The 17,520-nt window shown below is 47.2% G+C and overlaps 2 protein-coding genes across 2 annotated transcripts; one reads left to right on the plus strand and one right to left on the minus strand.

The window, feature by feature from the left end:
- The first annotated feature begins 226 nt into the window (after positions 1–226).
- LOC149271459 (histone deacetylase 11-like) lies at positions 227–4,501 on the plus strand. Its single transcript, XM_089507402.1, has 11 exons — positions 227–238; positions 976–1,195; positions 1,434–1,534; positions 2,086–2,133; positions 2,310–2,352; positions 2,650–2,726; positions 2,988–3,050; positions 3,149–3,245; positions 3,470–3,648; positions 3,994–4,167; positions 4,424–4,501. Exons 1-11 carry the CDS (start codon positions 227–229, stop codon positions 4,499–4,501), a joined length of 1,092 nt encoding a protein of 363 aa, XP_089363528.1.
- Positions 4,502–4,766: 265 nt separating this feature from the next.
- LOC149271460 (inter-alpha-trypsin inhibitor heavy chain H3-like) lies at positions 4,767–16,796 on the minus strand. Its single transcript, XM_089507404.1, has 20 exons — positions 16,710–16,796; positions 14,805–14,971; positions 14,552–14,656; positions 14,113–14,275; positions 13,900–14,010; positions 13,386–13,511; positions 13,126–13,242; positions 12,878–13,046; positions 12,515–12,640; positions 12,254–12,435; positions 11,498–11,683; positions 9,765–9,904; positions 9,160–9,320; positions 8,314–8,319; positions 8,096–8,131; positions 6,982–7,095; positions 5,696–5,900; positions 5,246–5,418; positions 5,026–5,137; positions 4,767–4,923 (listed from the first exon to the last, which is right to left on the minus strand). The coding sequence occupies exons 1-20, from the start codon at positions 16,794–16,796 to the stop codon at positions 4,767–4,769; spliced, it is 2,643 nt and encodes an 880-aa protein (XP_089363530.1).
- Positions 16,797–17,520: the final 724 nt, after the last annotated feature.

The raw sequence follows: 17,520 nt of genomic DNA on the forward strand, positions 1-17,520 counted from the left end.
TTAGTTTGTGTCATAACCCCCGAGGAGGGCAGAATGCTCGTGCTTATGCCCAGGGACTGAAACAACCCCCGCCCCGCCTGCGTTACGTCATGCCGCTTGGTTAGCCGTGTTTGTCCGTTTCCGTCGATGTAAAACTAATTTTTGGTCGCAGTTCTCATCTCTATGGTCACAACGACAGGTGCAGCTCCGCCTCCCACTGACGTCATCAGCAGCTCGAGAGTCTAGAATGCGGAAGGATGTGAGTACGGGGGCTATGTAGTGAATGGAGGGGCAGGTGGGGAGGACATGTACTGAATGGGGTGGGGAGGACATGTACTGAATGGGGTGGGGAGGACATGTACTGAATGGGGGGGGGGAGGTGGGGAGGAAATGTACTGAATGGGGGGGGGGGGGGAGGTGGGGAGGACATGTACTGAATGGGGGGGGGCAGGTGGGGAGGACATGTACTGAATGGGGGGGGGCAGGTGGGGAGGACATGTACTGAATGGGGGGGGCAGGTGGGGAGGACATGTACTGAATGGGGGGGGGCAGGTGGGGAGGACATGTACTGAATGGGGGGGGGCAGGTGGGGAGGACATGTACTGAATGGGGGGGGGGCAGGTGGGGAGGACATGTACTGAATGGGGGGGGGGGCAGGTGGGGAGGACATGTACTGAATGGGGGGGGCAGGTGGGGAGGACAGGGGGTTTGTGGTGGATGGAGAGGTAGTACAGGGAGAGAGGGCAGGTGGGGAGTACAGTGAGGTATATTGTGAAGGTGGGGGGGGGCAGGTTGTGTGTACCTGCTGGAGCTTGGCTTGTTTGAGGTGGAGTCCCCTCTGATCGTAGCCATAATTACACAATTTCTCATTACCCCATAAGCTCTGTCTCCATCTGCTCCCCCATCCTGTGGCCCCTGGGAGATGCGCCCCCTAATGGCCACTGGCTGGGTGGAAGTTCAGGTGTGGGGGGCTTCTGATTTATCTGTATATAACAGGTGCGGGGAGAGCGGGAATGTGTAAAATGGGAGCGTTGTGGCTCCGGTACTAAGTTGTTTTTGGTTTTCAGGCCTCACCCCACAGAGCTGTACGGGGAGACCCCCCCGACATGTTGGCCGATCGTCTATTCCCCCAATTATAACATCTCCTTTCTGGGACTAGAGCGGCTGCACCCCTTCGACTCCGGGAAATGGGGGAAGGTCATTGGTTACCTGAGAGGTGAATATCCGTGCACATGCCCCCACTCTGATTAGTGAGATGCCCCGGGCTGCACATGCCCCCACTCTGATTAGTGAGATGCCCCGGGCTGCACATGCCCCCACTCTGATTAGTGAGATGCCCCGGGCTGCACATGCCCCCACTCTGATTAGTGAGATGCCCCGGGCTGCACATGCCCCCACTCTGATTAGTGAAATGCGCCGGCTGCATCTTCACCGATAAATGGTTTGTTTTCCAGAGGAGAGGCTGGTCACAGATGAGACGGTTGTAGCCGCTCGAGAGGCCTCAGAGGAGGATTTATTGGTCGTTCATACAAAGCGCTACTTAAATAAATTAAAGGTATTGACTGCTGCGTTATGGTGAAACACCCCTCATGTCTGCCATGCTGCACCCGCTGCGTTCATGAGAGGAACAGATGATACTTTGGGAAGACGTCTGACTGCAGTTCAGTCCTGTCCGTGTGCACCTCAGACCCACCGAGCGTGTCTGGGAGATGTGAGACGAGTGAGCGTGTCTGTGAGACGAGTGAGCGTGTCTGCGTGTGGGTTGTGCGAGAGTGTGTGAGATGTGAGCGTGCCTGCGTGTGAGAATTTATCTTTGTGTGGTGTGAGCGTTTGAGTGTGCGTGGGATGGAAGTGTTTATGAGCGTGTGAGGTGGGAGTGAGTTTTTACCTCTGTGACATGTGAGTGGGTATTAATGAGTGTGAGTGTTTGTGAGGTGTGTGTCTGTGTGTGAGAGAGATGCGAGGTTTTTTATCAGTGCCTCCAGCAGACCTCTAGGACGCGCGTGATAAGTGATACGTGCTTCTCTCCGCTTGTAGTGGTCATTCGTGGTAGCCACCATAACAGAGATCCCCCCTCTTGTCCTGCTCCCCAACTTTCTGGTACAGAGAAGAGTTCTGAGACCCCTGAGGATGCAGACCGGTGGCAGTATAATGGTGAGCGCCCCCTGCTGTCATTCTCTTTGCACCCACCCCCCCCGGATTCTCTGGGTTTTGGGGGCTTTGTGTTGAGATTTTGCATGTTTAGAGCGCGCATGGAGAGCGGGTCTACCAAGCGCCAAATAACCGCCGGCCCGCACAGGCGCTCTCGCTGACTCTTCTCATTTTTTTAGGCTGGAAAGCTCGCTCTAGACAGAGGATGGGCCATTAATGTCGGTGAGTGGAGGAGCTGCGCGTGGCTCATTGTGTCTTTTTAGTGACTGCGCGTGAGCAGGGGGTCCTGAGTGAGCGTGTGAAGTAATACTTCCCCTCCTGGATTTCTGCCGTGGACACTCGGCCTGTAGTGATAACGGGTCGTAATTTCACGTTAAGTTTTACTCCCGATGTTAATAATCCCCGTGCTGTTAATGCCCTGGGCTGGTGCTCCAGTGTCTCGGGGGTATCGGCAGGTATGAGATCGTTACCCATCTGTACCTCACGGAGCGCTGACCGCCATGCGTTTACCGTCCCCAGGTGGCGGCTTCCATCACTGCTCGGGTGAGAAGGGGGGAGGATTCTGCGCCTACGCCGACATCACGTTAATGATCAGGGTAAGTGGCGGGCGGTGGACGTTCTGTGCAGGTCAGCTCTGTGCCTCCCATGCGCTTCCGGGGCCCTCCGCCGTGCCGAGCGCCGGTAGTGGAATGAGCTCCTTCTCCTCGCGCCTCTCTGGGGTTGGTTGGGTTGGGGTTGGTTGGCTCCGGCTGCCGGCTCTGCGCATACTACACGCCACCTTCCGGCGCGCTCCGGAGGAGATACGATGGCGGCAGAGCACAGGGACCTTCCCCAATCGCTGTCATTCTTTATTTCAGTTCTTATTTGATCGCGTTGAAGGCGTTTCCAAGGCGACCATTATAGACCTGGATGCCCATCAGGTACCATATAGATCTTGAGATAAATTTGTTTACTGGGCCAGCACATATACGTGGTTCTGTGGCCTTTCCGCTGACATGTCCCCCCCCCCCCCCATTAGGGTAACGGACACGAGCGGGACTTTCTGGACGATAAGAGGGTGTATATTCTGGACGTTTACAATCGCTACATATATCCCGGGGATGCTTATGCTAAACGTAAGTGAATCGGGGGCATCATCCTGGGCAAAGAGGAAGCCAGAAATGGATCGAGCTAGGATACTTCTGGATTCTTTCTGTGCTCCCCCAACACAGCCCCTGCAGCTGGGGGATTATTCGCTAAACTGAGTTTTATCTGTACTGTGCTGTAAAATGCTCAGGGGTAATGCTGTGTACCCGCTGGGTAACTGTAAGCTCTGCTACGGGGTTACTTTTGCGTGCAGGCGCCATAAAGCGGAAGGTGGAGCTGGAGTGGGGAACGGAAGACGTGGAGTATCTGGAGAAGGTTGACGTTCACGTGCGAGGAGCCCTTAATGAAATGAAGCCGGACGTCGTCATATATAATGCGGGAACCGATATTCTGGATGGGGACCCACTCGGGGGACTCTCTATTTCTCCTCAAGTAAGAACTGGAAACTGGTGTGGTGTGCGTGGAATCTCATACTGTAGCCTGGAGTGGTTGTAGGAAAGATATTAAATGGGAGTTAAACTCGCTTATGGATCCAACATAGGCAGCAGCGCAGCCGTCTTACCTGAGCCAGATGTGACCGATGGACTTTTGCAATTAAGCGGATGGGGCCCGCGTGGTGGTTATGGGGGTGGGTATTAGAGAGCCTTTTTGTAGTTAAGCGGATTTGGCCCCACGGGTTTCTAAAGCCTGGATTGGGTTGAATGTCCTGGGTGTATGTTTCACACGCATACAGCTGCCAAAATGTCACGCATGTTCCTCCTGATCTGCTGTTTTTAGGGTATTATAAAGAGGGATGAGATCGTTTTCGCGATTGCCAGGAACCGCGGCATTCCTATCGTTATGGTCACGTCCGGCGGTTATCAGAAAAGAACGGCGCGGATCATTGCGGATTCCATCATTAATCTGCACAACCTCGGCCTTATTGACAAAGCCCATGATCCCAGCGTTATGGCAATAAATTCGGGCTGATCCTGGAAATAACCATTTAATAATCTGTTTTTGTTTTTAAAACTTGAATTTGTGTATTTTATGAAAATACTGTGTATTTGAAAATGAATGCTAATGAATTGCTGCGGATGGTAGCGGGGCTTAATGATTCCATTTTAAAGGACAGACCCTCCGATCTGCCCCATATATCGCTAGACATAGAGAGGTTTCATTCATTATTTGTGATGCCCGGTGTTCTAAATAAATATTTCTCTTAAAGCCAGAGATCTGCTGCCCCGGCGAGTGCGAGAACCGGATCCGATGGCTGATCCCCGGTACGATCCGCGAGGAAAGATGAAGTTATTGTGACATCAGGGGATTTCTAAGGGCAGCTAAAATAAAATATAACCTCATTAACGCGCTGCCGGCCGGCCACGCACACTTCCACGGGCTGTCAATGTGAAATCTGTCCTGTTAAAATGAACTAACGAAAATAAAATAAAATACTGTAACAATTTATTGTTTAATCCACAAAGAAGTTGTTTATTTATTCGGAATTAGCTAGAGATCATTTCTGTAAAGACACCGTTCCATTTCGTAACGGGTGCGGGATTATCTGATGATCAGATTACGGCCGTGGCTCGGGTACTGCTGAATAAAGCAGGCACGAGGTAGTCGGTGTGGGCGCCATCGATGAGGCCCTGGCCGTTATAATGAACGAACCAGCACGGCACTTTCCGGCCGCTCTGCGCGTCTCTCATGTAATCTCGCTGCGTGCCCCTGAAATGAAACGAATAGCGGATTACAGCTCCTCTACGAGAACGCGAGCCTCGTCCAGAAAACGCGAGCCTTCCCTCCCTGACAAAGCCAACGCGCCCGTACCTGGTCACCGTCAGCACGCGGCTCTTCACTAGCATCGTAGCGTCTGGTTTTAATGGCTCTGAGGTTTTGTGAATATTGAAGATCTCATAGTCGATTCCGTGAAAAAATTGCCCTTGGAAATAAACGGAGGGATATCTATTACATACGATATATGCGTTATTATCCCCTGAGACGCTGAACGAGTGTAACGTGAGAGCGGCGCCGAGCCCAATAACCTCACCTAGCAGCCCGTGGACCTTGGGGGAGAATCTGTGATTGTCCAATGTGTAAAATCCCAAGAAATCCCGGTGCAGGGGGTGATTCTTCCAGACTTTATGCAAAATAACTACAAATCTTAAACCTTCTCCCATGGTGAACAGAACGTTCTTCTTTCTGTTGATTTGCATTTCAAGGCTACAAAGAAACAGTTACAGGTCGTTACATGAAATGCGGCTCCCATAACGTGGTCCAGCGAGTTCCTGGATGCGGGGGATACAGCTAATAATAAGATATGTCCCGGCTCGTAGGGCCCTGTCTTCATATGCTGCTTCAAGGAGGCTTCCGGAATAAAGGGGTTTGCTTATATTTCGCATGAGGGGCAAAATCCACTCCCGCTTTACTGCCCTTCCTGTATGTAAGCGTATAAAAAAAGAATGGGTTAAGCTGTGAACCCGGCGAGGGGCCGACGTACCCGTCTTCACGCAGAGACAACGTTTCTTGCCACGAGAAAAGCCTCTTCTCTCCTCCGCTGACGACGGTGATCGTCTCTGGATTCACTTCTATTTCCAACTCCATCGCCTTGTTAACAATCCCAAACTTCCCGAAGTACGTTTCATTCGATAAAACGCTGCTGTTCGCATTTTTGTTTCCAATAAGTTCCCCATTAACTGAGATTCCTGAAAAATAAAACGTTTGGTTCTATAAGAAAAAGTCCAGTTACAAACCCAAGCGGTACTCCAAGCGAGGTCCGGCGAGTGATTCATTAAGTTCCTCAGGGGATGCTACGTGGGGTTCGGGTCAAATGCTTAGAGATATATATATATATATATATATAAACACAGTATATGATATATATAGACACAGTATATTATATATATTATATATATATATATATATACACACACATATACATAGACAGTAGACACAGTATATTATATTATTTATATATATATATATATATATATATATATATATATATATATATAAACACAGTATATTATATATATAGACACAGTATATTGTATATATATATATATAGACACAGTATATTATATATATGAACACAGTATATTATATATATATGAACACAGTATATTATATTATATATATATATATATATATATATATATATATATATATATATATAGACACAGTATATTATATATATATATATTAACACAGTATATTATATAGACACAGTATATTGTATATATATATATATAGACACAGTATATTATATTTGTAGACACAGTATATTATATATATATGAACACAGTATATTATATTATATATATATATAGACACAGTATATTATATATATATATATATTAACACAGTATATTATATAAATATATATGTTGACACAGTATATTATATATATATATATTTATTAACACAGTATATTATATAAATATATATATAGACACAGTATATTATATTTGTAGACACAGTATATTATATATATATGAACACAGTATATTATATATATATATATATATATAGACACAGTATATTATATATATATGAACACAGTATATTATATATATATATATATATATATATAGACACAGTATATTATATTATATATATGAACACAGTATATTATATTATATAAATATATATGTTGACACATTATATTATATATATATATATATATATATATATATATATATATGGACAGTATATTATATTATATATATAGACACAGTATATTATATATTTACACACACACACATTATAAAATGAAACATCTCATACCCAACTCAGGGTCTGTAATCAAACTAAGCACCGCGCCGGGCTTTTCCTGGATATTAAAGCACAGGGCATCCCTCTTCCTGGGAACTTGTATAATAAAGTGTGGATCCGAATCAACTTAAGAAAAAGAACACATTTATTTATTATATATATTTTTATCATTACGTATATTTACGCACTATATATGTATATATATATATATATATATATTCACACGCTCGTACATAATAAAAGCATTGGTTAAACAGAATTTTCCAGTTTAACCGCGCTTTAATGCCGCTAATGCTGCATGGACTGTTGACTCTTGAGGGAAACCTGTGCACTAGTTTTATTTATTTCCATCGCACCATGTTCTTTACTAAACATTTTATCCGGAAAAACTTACCAAATGTTGGAGACGAAGATGAAGAATAATGCTGGTGATTAGCTGTAAGGAATAAAGGGTTAATCAGTATTTCCTGTCAATTATTTGATAAAGTAAAAGGCTAAAAAGACTTAATATCCTAAAAGTGTCTTATATGTTACAAATACCTGCCCCGGGTAATAATGAGGAGTGAGTGAAATACCTGCCCCGGGTAATAATGAGGAGTGAGTGAAATACCTGCCCCGGGTAATAATGAGGGGTGAGTGAAATACCTGCCCTGGGTAATAATGAAGGGTGAGTGAAATACATGCCCCGGGTAATAATGAGGGGTGAGTGAAATACCTGCCCTGGGTAATAATGAAGGGTGAGTGAAATACATGCCCCGGGTAATAATGAAGGGTGAGTGAAATACCTGCCCTGGGTAATAATGAAGGGTGAGCGAAACACATGCCCCGGGTAATAATGAAGGGGTGAGCGAAACACATGCCACGGGTAATAATGAAGGGTGAGTGAAATACCTGCCCTGGGTAATAATGAAGGGTGAGTGAAATACCTGCCCTGGGTAATAATGAGGGTTGAGTGAAATACCTGCCCTGGGTAATAATGAAGGGTGAGTGAAATACATGCCCCGGGTAATAATGAGGGGTGAGTGAAATACATGCGCACCTACCACATACATACCCAAAGAGTACATATAGATTCACGCTGCAGATACACCTACCACCTCTACCCATTCTGAACAGGTGTACCTACCGTTGTGAGTTGGTGCAGAATACGGAGGAGGGTTACCTGCTGAATACGCAAAGAGAAGAAAGTTTATCTGCTGAAATTTCAGACGCATTTTTTTTTAAGCAGCCATCGCTTTCCTTGCATTCCGTGTTCGAGATTTCACTTGAAGAGTTAAAGCCGGAGGACGTGTTTTATTCGAGTTCTTTACAAATACTAAGAATTTGTTCGAGGAAATGACTTACCTTGTCCTGGGAAATGGGCGACAACGAACATGCCAGAAGATGAAGAGAAAAGAGAGAAAAAACAGAGATCGCGTCAGAAGAAGGCCAACTGAATGATGTTTACGAGTTTCAGAGCGCGAGGTTCCAGCCCTGGAGCCCAACCTTATAGCAAGGAGGTGAAAGCGAGGGAAGCGTTACGGATCCCCAGGAAACGCCACGGATCCCCAGGAAACGCTACGGATCCCCAGGAAACGAGGGCCTAGGGTTCTTATATCGACGCGGTCGTAGCCAAAGCCGCTTCCCTTCTGAATTTATTTACAGGTCAGCATCCCGGCCACCCTCCCAACAGATTCGTTCGGTTTAGTCTCAAGCTGTGGGACTGATGGGTGGCCCCTGGCTTTAGGAATTGAAATCATGGGACTGGTTACCCCGCCTGGGGCAAGAACACCTAGATCAGAGGCAGAGGTGTTTGACAGTAGAATTTTACAGGAAGCATCCATAGTAATCTGTAAAGGGTTAACAAGTAGTGTTACGGCCCACCATGTCGGGGCTCGTTGCCTCCTGCTTTTCAGTTTACCATTGCTTGGATTCTGCCACCGGCTCACCCCTCCTGGCTCAAGCTGTGACACGTATGGGACAGGGTCATGTCACGTCTCACAAAGTCACATGACTATTTCACACTATGAGAGGCACCACATGACGGGCAGAGGGGAGCCACGAGCGGTGACCAAGTAGAGGGCCAACGTTACAGGCCTTTAGCCTCTAGTGGTGTCCCTGCACCAATCCTGATGAGACATTACTGAACACCTTAGCCCTAAGAGCTTACAATCAGTTGTAGCAAAGATCCTGCAATAAACACAATCATACCTTCCACAAACTTGTCAGCGATTAACGTTTCTTCCTCAGCTTCTTTCTCTTCTGGTTTTGTAACAACCATTGATGTCAGCGGAGTCACAAAATTGTATTTCAGAGAAAGATCCAGGATTTCACTCGTCAAATTACTTTTTTCAGAACCGACGGAAGAAATTCTAGGAATAAAATAAATGGTAGATAGCGGCGAATGAAATATGTCTGATCTCCATGGGGGTTTCTTGTGATCATTATCTGTAGTGCAGCAATGTTTGCCGGTGGACCGGAATGGACCCAAATCAATGTTTGCCGGTGGACCGGAAATGGACCCAAATCAATGTTTCCCCCTTTCCCCTGGGATACCCCTCTCATCTGAGGTACCTCTCCCCTCCAAGATCCCCCTTTTCCCTGAGATACCCTCTCATCTGAGGTACATCTCAACTCCAAGATACCCCTTTTCCCTGGGATACCCTTTCATCTGAGATACCCCTCTTCTTTCTTTAGTGGCTTCCCTCCCAACGATGATCCTGCCTCACCCCTCCACTCCCGTGAGTCCTTGTGATTTGTGGATTTCACTCCCTTCTTAATATTCCAAACATGAAATAATCGTGTGATGAACGCACCGTTTCTCCAGGAGCTGCTGGATGGTGAGATATGCCCAGAGCCGCTCGCTGAAGTCTCCAAAGATGTATTCTTGCTGTTTCAATGTATCATTTTTTTCCTGAAGATCCACATTTTCAATGTAATTTAAAGAATTTGCCATCTTAAAAAATAAACAGAACCAATTACAGCCCATTCCTCTGTCGTTGCTCCCGGATCAGTGCCATTCATACCCTGGACCCAAAAGAAACTTTCTGCATTTCACAATGAATGGTAAATCTGTATTAATGCAGATCTAGGGGACATCGCACATGTATGACACACAGTTATCACATGATGTGCCGTTAACGTAGTCTTAGAGCGCTTCTCCTATTCTATTTACTGAGAGTTAGGGGTTTGGGACCTGTGGGGTGTAACACCCCAGAGGGAGCCTCCGGGGGGGCGAATGGTTCAAAATTGGGCTAGTCCGACCTGGACTGGTCCAACCTGGACTGATCACAGATCTCCTCCTAAGCAGCCAAAAATAAAGGGAAAGCAATGCCTCTGTTTCAATGCTCCCTTATTATGTGTGCTGGGTATTGATACAGAGCACTGAAAGATAAAGGAGAGAGAGAGATAATGAGAAGGAGAGAGAAAGGAGAGTGTTGGAGAGATGGTGAGAAGGGGAGATAATGAGACAGAAGAGAGATGGAGAAAAGGGGAGAGATAATGAATAAAGGGTGGGATAGGGAGGAAGGGGAGAAATGGGGACAAAGGGCAGATATAAAAAGAAAAAAAAAAAGATAGAGAAAGATAGTGAAAGATAAAGATAAATGGGAGATATGAAATAAAGAAAAAGAGTAGAGATAATAAGAAAGGGGATCAAAGAAAATGTAAAAGAGAAAGGGAAGAGGTAGGGAGAAAATGGAGAGATAAAGAGAAAGTGGAGAGGAGATAAACAAAAAGGGTAGGGGTAGGGAGAAAGGGTGAGGTAAAGAGAAAAAATAGAAGAGATAAAGAGGAAAAAGGGAGAGATAAAGAGAAAGGTAAAAAGGAAGGGTGGGGAGATAAAGAGTACCAAGATAGATGAAAAAGAAAGGGGAGAGATAGAAAGGAGATATAAAGAGGAAGGGAGATAATGAGAAGGGGGTCAATGGGGTGATAACGAGAAAGAAAAGAGATAAAGAGAAAGGGCATAAATATAGAAAAAATAGAAGAGATGAGGAGAAATGTGAAATAATTAGAAAGGGGGGAGTTAAAGTTGGGTAATGAGAAAGGGGGGAGATGGACAGAACGGGCAGAGATAATGAGAAAGAGTAGAGATAATGAGACAGGGGAGAAATTAAGAGAAATTGGAGAGAGAGAGTATGTTAGGGCAAACATGTCTAAGGGCAAGCTAGTGTGTGGATGCAATCTGGGTGCTGGGCAAGTCCTATATGTGGAGTCTGGGTGCCAGGGCTGGCGACCTGTGATCTAAGCCTGCAGTTTAGGCTTTCCATGCATTATTATTTGATCTATACCTTCAATGCTGGGTTTGCATGTGACTTTTCAGTTGCCCGCAAGGTGTTTCCTTGTGTTGAATATTTGATCTATACCTGAACTATATGGGGGAGGAAAAGAGGTGCGTGACAATGACACAGTTGACAAAAGGACTCTGGGGGTGATGGGGGGTTGCTATGGGGTGACTTGCACAGGGCCCCCGAACACCTAAGTCCAGCCATGTCTGTGAGGGTCCGTTACTAGGTTTGTTGCTCTATGGAGACTACAAGGAACTCACTCCTTCGGCTTTCACTTCTGATGTAAATGAATTCAAATCATTATTGACAACGCGACCGGCAACCACAATTTCGCTGCCATCAAAGAAATGTTTGAAGGTGTTTTGTGTGAGGTCGGACACCATGTTTTCGGGGTACTGCACCTCTACATCCAGCAAGGTGGGGTTTGCAACTTCGTCGTAAAAGCCCTGAAAGGAAAGTGCGAAGCAAAACATGATTAACTCTTCCTACATGTGTATTCTACATGCATTTACTCAGGGAGTCAAGGGGGTGGCCTCTGGGAATGGTGGGATCCGCCCCGTGTGTCGGGAATAGTGGGATCCACCTTGTGTGATGGGAATGGTGGGATCCGCCCCGCGTGTCGGGAATGGTGGGATCCGCCCTGCGTGTCGGGAATGGTGGGATCTGGCCCGCGTGCCGGGAATGGTGGGATTTGCCCCGCGTGTCGGGAATGGTGGGATTTGCCCCGCATGTCGGGAATGGTGGGATTTGCTCCGCGTGTGAGGAAGGGTGGGATCCGCCCCGCGTGCTGGAAACGGTGGGATTTGCCCCGCGTGTCGGGAATGGTGGGATCCGCCCCGCGTGTCGGGAATGGTGGGATCCGCCCCGCGTGTCGGGAATGGTGGGATCCGCCCCGCGTGTCGGGAATGGTGGGATCCGCCCCGCGTGTCGGGAATGGTGGGATCCGCCCCGCGTGTCGGGAATGGTGGGATCTTTGTGAGGCAGACATTGGCCAGTAGTGAATGTAAATTACTGACCTGTAACTGTAGAGCTGCGTCTGAATCTTCGTAAATTCTACGAGTCAAACCATAGTTTTCCAAAGCCAACTTCTCTAAGAATGCGTAGTCCACGCCGTAGCCAAATCCCAAGGAGTAGAGAGCGCACTTTCCCTGAATGGCTATCTTTACATTCTGCTGAATCTTTTCTAGATTTACTTCACCTTGTGGGGGAGAAATAAGACTTTACAGAGATCCACGCGCCCGCCGCTTTTCCATTTCCCGCCGGGTGTCTCTGCCTACCTGTGTTCACCTGGCCGTCCGTTAACAAGATAATCAGGGAGGCGCTTCGTGGCGGGAGCTCATTGCGTTCGTGGGCCTGATAGAGTAACTCGGCAGCTTTCAACACCGGGTCGTTGATGTTTGTCGCTGTAATGGGAACAGAGAGCTTTTTAGTACACAGACCCACGGAAGGTGGTCGGGAGACGGGAAGGAGGCCCCTGCTTGCTGCTTATGAGTCCAAAAATTGCGTTTTACGGCACTGTACATTGACAGCACATTGTACATTGACAGCACATTGTACATTGACCACACCGTAACATGTGCCTCTGGCCCACTTGCCACTTTTCAGATTTAACCCCTACCCCATTGTTTCCCTTAACCTACCCCCACGAGGAGTAAGGTTTCTGACAAAATTTCTGGCCTCTTCCACGTTTTGTAGTGTAGCTTTCACCATGGAGTCCTTCCACAAGTCGATGGCGCTATCGAATGATATGAAGTTAATGTGATCCGACTCCTTGACGTCTTTCAGTATTTCAAGAAGAGCTTCTTGAGTCTGAGCAGAAGTAAAAGTGATTTCATTAAAGCGAAGCGCGTCGGTTAATGCCGTAACCCACCAGGATCTGACGGCTCACCTGCTCCATCTTGCGGCCCCACATGGACCCACTCCGGTCTATTACAAACACCAAGTTTTTTGGCACTTTTGGCAGGTTTGGAGGCGCAAAGAAATGGACAAAATATCCGTTAACAATCTGAAAACAAGCATGGAAAATGTGAATCCTTCCTGTGCCGCCATCGCTGTCTGTATACAGGGCGCTATACAGTCTGTATATATATATATATATATATATATATATATAAATATATATATTGAGCTAACTCGGGCCTTCCTTACCTGTATGTTTCCTGCTGACTCCCTGTTGACATCATACGTGACGGTGAAATCTCCATCCAGTAAGGTGGTCGCGCATGTTAAGCATGAACGCTGCTGATCGATTGTCGGCGTGAAAGAGACACAGCCCTACAGGGAAAGAGCAGATTACGCCATGACCTCCCTTATGCCCATCATGTATATAGGACACGCACACGGCTTTCCTGCGATGGCATCATATGGCGAGGCTTAAACTCTTGCAGCAGCGGGAAGATGTGGCCAGCGCATTTCTGGCTCCTCGCATGTCATGATTTCATCGGAGCATCTTTTATTTGTACCCAAAGCTGTACCATTAGTTGCCTGCAGGGGGTGTATCCTGCTGCACCCCTGTGGTCCTGATGGCACGTGTCTTACCCCACCCAGCCTGTGGCCCCCGGGGTCACGTGTCCTACCCCACCCAGCCTGTGGCCCACGGGGTCACGTGTCCTACCCCACCCGGCCTGAGGGGGGCCCTGCGGACAGGCAGAGCTGGTGGTACCTTTTTTCCAGAGAAAGATTTTTTGACGACCGGCAGCAAATCGTTGGTTATGAAGGTGCCGGCGGCTTCCAGGAAGCTGATTCCTTGGGGCTCATATATATCAACTTCGATCTGAAATGTGGAACCATACATGTAACATACATGTAACAGAACTCACAGGAATCTGCCCCTTCACAGAGCTACACGTAACATGCCCTGTGGAGCCGTGGTTACCTGGAAGCTGTCAACGAGGGTCTTCGGCTTCACCTTGATGAACATCTCGTACTTCCCCATGTTCCTCTTCAGCATCTCTTCATAGACCAGCTGGAAGGTCACTTTGCTTTGTGACGCCACGTTTACCGACACCGAGAACTTCTCCGTCTTCCTGCCGGAAGCCCTGTAAATAGTCAGGGATTACAGCCAATGAGTGGCCACTGGACTCTGTGGGACGCTGTGGGAGTGGCTGTGACATCATCATGAACCTCGCGGATTTGCCCCGATGAGCAACAGAGCGGTGGCATGGTGTGATGGGAGTGAGGCACTTCTCCACGGGGTGACCATAAGCTGGCCCCCATATTAAGCAAATAAAACTGCAAGAGCATGCGCAAGTTTTTGGGGTGCAGCGCGTGGATGCGATGAACGTGATATGAGATACAGAGTGCGGGGCGCTTACCTGACCAGACCAGCCGACTGACCCCTCGAGACCGCCTTCTCATACTGTTTCTTTGCCGTTTCCTTTTCTTTAATGACCCCGGGGTAATTGACCCCATCGATCACCCTAAAAAACAAACACAAAAAAGGAGTCCAAGATGGGGAATGTGAGAAAAGCCTCTAACAAACACTACAGTATTTTCAGGGGTCAGCCACAAATAATAACGGTTAGTAGCGGCACTGGAGCCGCGCATGCCGCAGCCTGGACGGCTTACATGCTGAAGTTGGTGATAAAAGCCGTCTTAGGGAGATCCACGTCGAAGGAGACCTCCTTGGAAACCTTTGCGTAATTGACAGCTCTGCTCGTGATGACGTTGCGGGCGAAGCGAGACGTCACCTTAGCGCTGATGTCGATTGCGTAGAATTTAACGTCATCCACGGGCTGAAGAAGACAAGCGGCTTATTAGAGGGATGAGGGGTTCAGGTGACTGGATATGCCCTGTAAAGGGGTTCTCCCCCCACCCAGAAACAGTTAAGGGGCAGTTATTAGTGTTGTTGTCCAGGGGCTTTACTAGAAATCGCAACTTCACCAAGCAACATGTACCGCAGCGCCATCTTTGCCCCCAAACAGCTTGTCAGTGCCACTTTTGACCAAGCGGCTTATCAGAGCCCCAAGCAGCATGCCTGTGCCATCTTTGCTCCATCTTGTCAGTGCCCCCCAAAACAGCTTATCTGTGCCATCATTGCCCCTTGTCCCCCCTCCAACGTACACTATGCCACACATATGTAAACACACCCAAATTACACATGCTAACACACTTACACACTCATTCTAACACACAAACTCTCTCTCACACCACTCATGCTAACACATACTCCCTCTCACACCACTTACACATCGATGCTAACACACACTTACACGCTCACACACACTTATACATTGATGCTAACACAATGTTATTATTATTTATATATCACCGTCATACTCCGCAGCGCTGTACAATGTGTGTTATTATTATTTATATATCGCCGTCATACTCCGCAGCGCTGTACAATGTGTTATTATTGATTTATATATCGCCGTCATACTCCGTAGCGCTGTACAATGTGTTATTATTATTTATATATCGCCGTCATACTCCGCAGCGCTGTACAATGTGTTATTATTATTTATATATCGCCGTCATACTCCGCAGCGCTGTACAATGTGTGTTATTATTATTATTTATATATCGCCGTCATACTCCGCAGCGCTGTACAATGTGTGTTATTATTATTTAGATATCGCCGTCATACTTCGCTGCGCTGTACAATTTGTATTATAATTTATATATCGCCGTCATACTCCGCAGCGCTGTACAATGTGTGTTATTATTATTATTTATATATCGCCGTCATACTCTACAGCGATGTACAATGTGTTATTATTATTTATATATCGCCGTCATACTCCGCTACGCTGTACAATGTGTGTTATTATTATTTATATATCGCCGTCATACTCCGCAGCGATGTACAATGTGTGTTATTATTATTATTTATATATCGCCGTCATACTCCGCTACGCTGTACAATGTGTGTTATTATTTATATATCGCCGTCATACTCCGCAGCGCTGTACAATGTGTTATTATTGATTTATATATCGCCGTCATACTCCGCTGCGCTGTACAATGTGTTATTATTATTTATATATTACCGTCATACTCCGCAGCGCTGTACAATGTGTGTTACTATTATTTATATATCGCCGTCATACTCCGCTGCGCTGTACAATGTGTATTATTACTTATATATCGCCGTCATACTCCGCTGCGCTGTACAATGTGTTATTATTGATTTATATAGCGCCGTCATACTCTGGAGCTCTGTACAACGGGCTTAATAAATTGCGCCAGTAACTCTGTGATGCCTCTGCATGTAGCAGTATTTAGAAATCCGTACGTCTTGTGAAGTAGATGGCGTATGAAGTAAAGGCACCCGGGCTGGCCTGATTCGAATATTTATCTTGGGCCCCCAATGAGAACTGGCACACATATTACAGCACACGCGAACACGCCATCTACAAACACGCTGTTCAACAGTGCCAGGATTCATTCATATTACATGAATAACGATGGAAGGGTTAATCCATCGCGTCCTATCAATATTCAGGGGACATCGTGCGTCTTCAAACCAACCTGTAAGCTCCTCTGTCCTTCGGTAACGGGATGCGAAGTGACCAGAGCCCCGAGGCACAGGAGAAGGTAACTGCGCAGGACGGCCATGATGCGTGTTTGTCGTGCGTTGCACAAACACACTATTTATAACGGCCTGAGAGGAGAGCTTAATAAATGACAGCCAATCAGGGTCATTCACCGCACAAAGTCTGCGCGTCGGCAAATAGCCGATTCCCCCAAAGTCTGCACATCGGCAAATAGCCGATTCCCCCAAAGTCTGTGCGTCGGCAAACAGCGCATTCCGCACAAAGTCTGCGCGTCGGCAAACAGCGCATTCCGCACAAAGTCTGCGCGCCGGCAAACAGCGCATTCCGCACAAAGTCTGCTCGTCGGCAAACAGCGCATTCCGCACAAAGTCTGTGCGTCGGCAAACAGCGGATTCCCCCAAAGTCTGCGCGTCGGCAAACAGCGCATTCCGCACAAAGTCTGCGCGTCGGCAAACAGCGCATTCCGCACAAAGTCTGCGCGTCCGCAAACAGCGCATTCCGCACAAAGTCTGCGCGTCGGCAAACAGCGCATTCCGCACAAAGTCTGCGCGTCGGCAAACAACGCATTCCGCACAAAGTCTGCGCGTCGGCAAACAGCGCATTCCGCACAAAGTCTGCGCGTCGGCAAACAGCGCATTCCGCACAAAGTCTGCGCGTCGGCAAACAGCGCATTCCGCACAAAGTCTGCGCGTCCGCAAACAGCGCATTCCGCACAAAGTCTGCGCGTCGGCAAACAGCGGATCCCCCCAAAGTCTGCGCGTCGGCAAACAGCGCATTCCGCACAA

Source organism: Sceloporus occidentalis, unplaced genomic scaffold (genome assembly GCF_023333645.1).
Source record: "Sceloporus occidentalis isolate IW3139 unplaced genomic scaffold, rSceOcc1.0.p SCAF_507, whole genome shotgun sequence".
Classification (NCBI taxonomy): Eukaryota; Metazoa; Chordata; class Lepidosauria; order Squamata; family Phrynosomatidae; genus Sceloporus; species Sceloporus occidentalis.

Excerpts from the sequence above, each read along its gene's own strand:
- LOC149271460 (XM_089507404.1), bottom strand. The coding sequence starts at position 16,796 with ATGGCCGTCCTGCGCAGTTACCTTCTCCTGTGCCTCGGGGCTCTGGTC. Across the intron at positions 14,276-14,551 it reads CAGTCGGCTGGTCTGGTCAG|GGCTTCCGGCAGGAAGACGG; the intron begins GTAAGCGCCCCG and ends GACTATTTACAG. Across the intron at positions 13,243-13,385 it reads AGTCAGCAGGAAACATACAG|ATTGTTAACGGATATTTTGT; the intron begins GTAAGGAAGGCC and ends GCTTGTTTTCAG.
- LOC149271459 (XM_089507402.1), top strand. Across the intron at positions 2,353-2,649 it reads AGGATGGGCCATTAATGTCG|GTGGCGGCTTCCATCACTGC; the intron begins GTGAGTGGAGGA and ends TACCGTCCCCAG. Across the intron at positions 2,727-2,987 it reads ACATCACGTTAATGATCAGG|TTCTTATTTGATCGCGTTGA; the intron begins GTAAGTGGCGGG and ends TCTTTATTTCAG.